At 40.5% G+C, this 7,521-nt stretch overlaps 1 protein-coding gene across 1 annotated transcript; it reads left to right on the top strand.

Annotated features, from left to right (window-relative positions):
- The first annotated feature begins 2,968 nt into the window (after window positions 1–2,968).
- Window positions 2,969–7,231, top strand: BRS3 (bombesin receptor subtype 3). The gene is made up of 3 exons (XM_086389129.1): window positions 2,969–3,402; window positions 4,984–5,335; window positions 6,818–7,231. Exons 1-3 carry the CDS (start codon window positions 2,969–2,971, stop codon window positions 7,229–7,231), a joined length of 1,200 nt encoding a protein of 399 aa, XP_086245255.1.
- The last annotated feature ends 290 nt before the right edge of the window (window positions 7,232–7,521 follow it).

The raw sequence follows: 7,521 nt of genomic DNA, 5'->3' as shown, positions 1-7,521 counted from the left end.
TCCTGGAGTGGGTTGTTGCCATGCCCTCCTCCAAGGGATCTCCCCAACCCAGGGATCAAATCCGGGTCTTCTATGTCTCCTGCATTGGTAGGTGGGTTCTTTACCACTAGCGCCACCTGAGAAGTCCAAATCTACCATGTGACCCAGCAATCCCACTACTGCCCGTATACCTGAGAAAATTACAATTCTAAAAGACACATCTACCCCAGTGTTCATTGCAGCAATATTTACAATAGCAAGGACAAGGAAGCAACCTAGATGTCCATCAACAGATGAATGATACAATGGAGAGCCATTTTTTGTAGAGCGGATCTTAAAGAGTGAACCCAGTGCATGAAATTACTTAAGGGTATATACATCTATGCCAAAGCCTTTGACTGTGTGGATCACAATAAACTGTGGAAAATTCTGAAAGAGAGGGGAATATCCGACCACCTGACCTGCCTCTTGAGAAACTGATATGCGGGTCAGGAAGCAACAGTTAGAACTGGACATGGAACAACAGACTGGTTCCAAATAGGAAAAGGAGTACGTCAAGGCTGTATATTGTCACCCTGTTTATTTAACTTCTATGCAGAGTACATCATGAGAAACGCTGGGCTGGAAGAAGCACAAGCTGGAATCAAGATTGCCGGGAGAAATATCAATAACGTCAGATATGCAGATGACACCACCCTTATGGCAGAAAGTGAAGAGGAACTAAAAAGCTTCTTGATGAAAGTGAAAGAGGAGAGTGAAAAAGTTGGCTTAAAGTTCAACATTCAGAAAACGAAGATCATGGCATCTGGTCCCATCACTTCATGGGAAATAGATGGGGAAACAGTGGAAACAGTGTCAGACTTTATTTTTTTGGGCTCCAAAATCACTGCAGATGGTGACTGCAGCCATGAAATTAAAAGACGCTTACTCCTTGGAAGGAAAGTTATGACCAACCTAGATAGCATATTGAAAAGCAGAGACATTACTTTGCCAACAAAGGTCCATCTAGTCAAGGTTATGGTTTTTCCAGTGGTCATGTATGGATGTGAGAGTTGGACTGTGAAGAAAGCTGAGCGCTGAAGAATTGATGCTTTTGAACTGTGGTATTGGAGAAGAATCTTGAGAGTCCCTTGGACTGCAAGGAGATCCAACCAATCCATTCTAAAGGAGATCAGTCCTGGGTGTTCTTTGGAAGGACTGATGCTAAAGCTGAAACTCCAATACTTTGGCCACCTCATGTGAAGAGTTGACTCATTGGAAAAGACTCTGATGCTGGGAGAGATTGTGGGAAGGAGGAGAAGGGGACGACAGAGGATGAGATGGCTGGATGGCATCACTGACTCGATGGACATGAGTTTGAGTGAACTCTGGGAGTTGGTGATGGACAGGGAGGCCTGGCGTGCTGCAGTTCATGGGGTCGCAAAGAGTCGGACAGGACTCAGCGACTGAACTGAACTGAACTGATATACATCAAAGTTCAGGGGTTTGGGTTTATCCAAACATCTCCCCTCCTCTTTCCCATCAAAAACAGTTATTTCACTGGGTAATTCAAGCTACGAGGATAATTTCATAAGGGGGTGGAGAATAGGTGTGGTTTAGGTTGTTCAAATTAACCAGGTAATTGATTCTATTCACCCAATTCACTTTCCCTGTAGAATTTATCATGCTTATTATTCTGTCAGTATAAAAGCAATCTTTGTTTGCTACTGCTGTTCATTGGCTAACCACATATATTACTGTCTGTCATATCACTTTCCAGACTGATTCTGATCTAGATATATTTATAAGCACCTTACTACAAAAAGTTTCTTCTAGCTGAGAGATTATCCTCTGAGTTTGATCATTTCACAGAATATTTCTGAGCAGGTAATATTATCCAATGCCTTTAAACTGCTGGCCTTCCACTGTCAAACAACCCCCACCCCTCATATACACACAGAAATCACATACATTTTCTGTAACAAGGGGCATTTCTTGCTGGTACTATGAGGATTGCTTTTATTTTCTGCTTTCTTGGGTTAATGTAAACATTGTCTACATGCCCAACCTCTAGAATAGCCTGAGGCATTCCCTCACTTGAAAAGAATGATTTTCATTCTTACAAGTCCTTTTGCGTCAGAACCTTGAGTTGTATTCTCCATTGTTTTGTTTTGCAACCAGGCAGGTTCCTTTTTAACCATTTCTAAAGGGAGACACCCTAAACAACATTTACAAAAATACATGGCATTAAAACAGCAAGTCAAACAGTAAATGGTGTTTTATTAGGACATTTAGAGACAAAGCAACTGGTGGTTTGCCTGGATTTGGCATCTCTTAAAGGTTGCTTTGATATTGTGTATCAGGGCCCTGGTAATATGCAGGATTGGGAATTACCATGTGTCAGAATCAGGTGATAAGCCCAGGTCACCTGAATTATCCCTCCTTGGTTGTGACATGATTTGTTGCTTCAGCACCTCTTTGATATTAAACCTGGAGGAGTGGATTCAAGTTTGTGCTTCAGGGGACATACATGTTTATTTCCTGTAAAAGAGAGCACACTAGGCCACCTGCTGAATGCAGAAAAAAGGATGAAAATTGACAAAATCCATACAGATCTTCGTGGCTAGGTATGGAAGCGGAGTGATTCTAGTAAACAATAAGTATTATTTAATAACACCTGGGTAGTCCTAAGACTCCCCAACAGGAAAGAATAAGCAACTGCAGAGCATTTCCCATACCCCCTCCTTCTGTCATGGAAACGTCATGAAATAAAACTGTCAATAAAACTCCTCCACCTCCCACCCTCTAGTGCCAGATCAGTAAGCATTTAGCCAAGCATGCTGGGAGACACAGAACAACTGAAGGAAAGGAGTATCTGAGTGTCTTGGATTTGCCTGCCATTCTGCTCTGTTCCTCTACCATCTCATTACTAGACGTAGGCATTAGACGTGACAATCAACTACATTTGAACTGAGCAGAAGAAATATTCAAGGCATTGGCTTTAGAAGAAATGTCTCAAAGGCAGCCTCAGTCACCTAATCAGACTTTAATTTCAACCACAAATGACACAGAATTATCGAGCTCCGTCGTCCCTAATGATTCCACAAATAAAAGAAGGACCGGAGACAACTCTCCAGGAATAGAAGCATTGTGTGCCATCTATATCACTTATGCCGTGATCATTTCAGTGGGCATCCTTGGAAATGCTATTCTCATCAAAGTCTTTTTCAAGACCAAATCCATGCAAACAGTTCCCAACATTTTCATCACCAGCCTGGCTTTTGGAGATCTTTTACTTCTGCTAACTTGTGTGCCAGTCGATGCAACCCACTACCTGGCAGAGGGATGGCTGTTCGGAAGAATTGGATGTAAGGTGCTCTCTTTCATCCGGCTCACTTCTGTCGGTGTATCAGTGTTCACGTTAACAATTCTCAGTGCTGACAGGTGGGTTTCTTTTCTCAGTTCTATTTGCCAGGATGTGAAATAAGACAAAAAGAAAGGAAAGCTTGTATGTAGCGTTCACTGGCTACTCTGCTGCTTTTCTCACACTCTGTAATCGGGATGTAAGATTGGGAAATCGGGAGGCATTTTAAATAAAAGTTGATATGAGAATGTAAAAATTTCTGTGTTAGCATTAGAGGAGAGATTGAAACTGTGTGCTTCGGGGATCGTTTATTTTCTTTGAACTGTAATTGTTTGTTTGAAAGAATACCGAACGGTCTCCCCCCTCCCCTCAATTTATTAAGGCAAATTGTTCCAGGTGAAAAAGAAAAACAATTTATGCTTTATACATTAGTGCAGCCTAGTGGTGCAATATTGTCAACATTAAAACATCAGCATAGGTGTGAAATTGACTGCATATACATTACTGTCTACCGGAAGAATGGTAAAAAAAGATACATGCATGTAATTTACTTGAAATGAATCAAATTAATTAATGGTGAAAAAACGGTGAGGCTTTTGGCTTCCTGGTAACTCAGTATAATGTCGTGACTTAATTGTATTTGTTTTTTTCTATAGGCGTTCAATGACATTCTCGTTTCCAGAGACATAAATTAATCCCGGTTGACTTTTAGAGCTGTATGAATGGAGTGTGTGAGAACCTCTGGCAGTCAGGGTGTTTGGACTCTGTTAGGATATTTTCAGCCTAAGTACTGTGTTTTTCTGTGCGCCTATTGTAGAATAATAACTATGAAAGCATAAAAAATTAAGGCTCCAAATGTTTAAGATGATGCTTTAAAAAGCCTGCAAGAAGCTGGTAAGTAATCAATGTCTGGCAGTACCAGAAGGAAAAGCTTCTTCAGATTCCAGGATCTGAGAGGAAGAAAAGCTTTCCTTGTGTCTTTTATGGAGTTTTTCTTTGACTGGTTTTATATTCTGTTTGAGGACAGATTTACTTAAAGGCTATATAGATTTTGAGGTAGATTTGTCAGAATAAGGAGGCATCTTTGCATGGGTATAGGGTTTTTTCGGTTTCACCCTTGCCTTGCCCCGAAACTACCTACAGATTGGCTTGGGCAAGAAATTAGCATTTGAACAGGGAAGAAATTAACCCTCTCCTCTTTTCAGCATAAACTCATAGAATTCTTTTCTAGTAAGGTTGATGACTGCTCACTCATGAAGAAAGGAGAATTAGATTTAATATCAGTCACTTACTTAAAATTGAAGTCTTTTAGAACACTTAAGGTAATACACAGGTAATGAATTACTCTCCATCACACACAAAATCATGCCCAAAAAATATTTATTTGCCCTAAATAGAGGATCTACAAGAAAAGCATATAAATTGCAAACCTGGACTATCTCAACAGTGAATAAAAGGAAAAAGTGATTAGCATAAATAAAAATTACTGGGATGTATTATGTGTATTGGAAATCCTAGCCAATTTCAGCTGGTTAATGTTGACTTGGTTATATACATATGGATAGGAGGTACAACTGGATGATCACTAAGGTCACTTCTAATTTTTAGATTCTGTCATTTTGATATTGATTTTGCCTTTTGCTGTGATTATATGTTTCTAGATACAAGGCAGTTGTGAAGCCCTTGGAGCGTCAGCCCCCAAATGCCATCCTGAAGACCTGTGCCAAAGCTGGCTGCATCTGGATCATGTCTATGATCATTGCTCTACCGGAGGCTATATTTTCAAATGTATATACTTTTCAAGATCCTGACAAAAATGTAACATTTAAAGTGTGTGCCTCTTACCCTGTTTCTGAGAGGCTCCTGCAAGAGATACATTCTCTGCTGTGCTTCTTAGTATTCTACATTATTCCACTTTCGATTATCTCTGTCTATTACTCTCTGATTGCTAGAACTCTTTACAAAAGCACCTTGAACATACCTACTGAGGAACAAAGCCATGCCCGCAAGCAGGTATGTATTCATCAGCACTCATGCGTGTATTTAGAAGGGAAATGCCTCCTTTTGCACCTTTGGACAATAAATACAATAGCGGAATCATATTTTTGCTATGATCCTGGGCTCTGGAGTCTGTCAGACCCAGGATTTAATTCCATACCAGCTGAACAATCTTGAGCAAGCTACTTAACCTCTCTGAGCCTCACTTTCCTCATGTATAAAATGAAAATGAGGACTGGATGATATATATGAAATGCTTAACATAGTTCCTACTGCACAGTAAATGTTCAGTAAATGGTAGGACTGTTATTATTAGAAAAGGGGCAGCTGAAGTTTGGGGTAAGTCAAAAATCACCCCATAGAACAGTGAGAAACATCACACAAGGTGAGACTATAAAGTGAAGCATCTTTTGTTTTAGAAAGTGTAACAGAATGATAGAAAAACGCAGGATGGTAGAACTGACAAGAAGCCATAACATTATTCAATGCAAACCACTTACACACAGATGAGCAGACTGGGGGCAGGGGGTCTCGAGGGACCCAGCGCCAGTGGCAAGAGAACACAGTGACTCACAGTAGCTTGATTAAGGCCATTGCAAGACCCAGGTGTGCTCTGCTCTCATAAATATGAATGGAATAAAAAGAATATTGGCAAAACATTGTTCCACTTAATTAAAAAAAAAAAAAAACCAACAGGATTTCTATCTTTCTTGGGTGGGAGATGATTCCATTTACCTCTTGACCAGTACATGGAGAGCTCAGTGCTTTTTTTCAAGCTAGTCCTTTCAGTTGGTTCAACAGTGGTGCTCAGGAGGCTACAGTTGTATTCTATTTATTTATTCACTATTTTATAAAGTTGCATTTTCATGCCCACGTGAACAGTTTTCTTTGCTCTATCTGTGACTACAGGCAATGTCTGCACTTCATTTGGGTCATTTCTCTTATTAAGAGGTGTAGGTAGGATTATTTTCATATATGAAGGATGGCACATTGGTTTTTATTCCCCTGACTATATGGGGAGAATTCCTATACATTAAAAATAATTTTAGGTACAAGTTTGTCAACTTTCACAATCCCCAGAAGACTGTTCAAACTTAGTCAGCCTCTGCTGATGCAGTTAAAACAGTTTTGTACAGCATTTACTTCTTAATAAAATTAAATCTTCAATGGTTCCACAACACTCCTTGAGATAGTTAGAGACACCCTAGAGTATCTCAAAACCAGGGATAGGAGTCTGAATTAGAGCTAATCAGAGACCAACATCACAGGTTACTATGTCAATTCACTTGCTGTATTCTAGAGCCACAGGCTGCCTTCCCACACTTGCCTGTGCAAAGAGACACCAGCCTGTTAACTATAAATTTCTCAGTTAATCTAGAAAATGGCTTTTTAAAATCTCTGCCAGCTCAATGTTTTCTTTTGGGTGTGTTTTGTTTGTTTTGTCGATGGGTTCTTGGTTTTTGGTTGTTGTTGCTGTCATTTTTCTTCTCTCTATAGATTGAATCCCGGAAGCGAATTGCCAGAACAGTTCTGGTGCTGGTGGCTCTCTTTGCTCTCTGCTGGTTGCCGAATCACCTTCTGTATCTCTACCGCTCATTCACTTCTCAAAACTATACGGACTCCTCTACCGTTCACTTAATTGTCACCATCATCTCTCGGATTCTGGCTTTCAGCAATTCTTGTGTAAACCCCTTTGCTCTTTACTGGCTGAGCAATACCTTCCAGCAGCATTTTAAAGCTCAGTTATTCTGTTGCAAGGCAGGGGTGCCTGACGCTTCCGCTGCTAATACCCCTCTTGACAACCTAGCAGTGATGGGAAGGGTCCCGGGTGCTGCAACCACTCAGATGTCCGAAATTAGTGTGTCCCTATTCACTGGCTGCAGTGTGAAGAAGGAAGATGACAGAGTCTAGCTTTTCAGTTAAAAATGGTATTTTTTCCTCCCAGAGTGTCTGTTCAACCCTGAGCTATGTGTAGGTATATGGTGTCAGGACTTCAATGGCTTGTAAATTGTGGTGAAATCTTAGGAGGAAAGGATTGGACAAATCATAGTTTTCTTCAATGTACAAGCATTAACATTACTGGGCTTTCTAAATAAAATGGAGCCCCACTAGGTATAGTGACACATTTGTCTATGTCAGAGGCCAAATAGGAAGTACACATGGCACTTAAAAACCTTCCATCACATCTCCGATGCTTATAA

This window comes from Bos grunniens, chromosome X (genome assembly GCF_055505025.1).
Source record: "Bos grunniens cultivar Pamir isolate PY7600 chromosome X, Bosgru_T2T1.0, whole genome shotgun sequence".
In the NCBI taxonomy this organism is placed as follows: domain Eukaryota; kingdom Metazoa; phylum Chordata; class Mammalia; order Artiodactyla; family Bovidae; genus Bos; species Bos grunniens.
The sequence above is the reverse complement of the archived record's forward strand: the minus strand, read 5'-3'. Positions and strand labels throughout refer to the sequence as shown.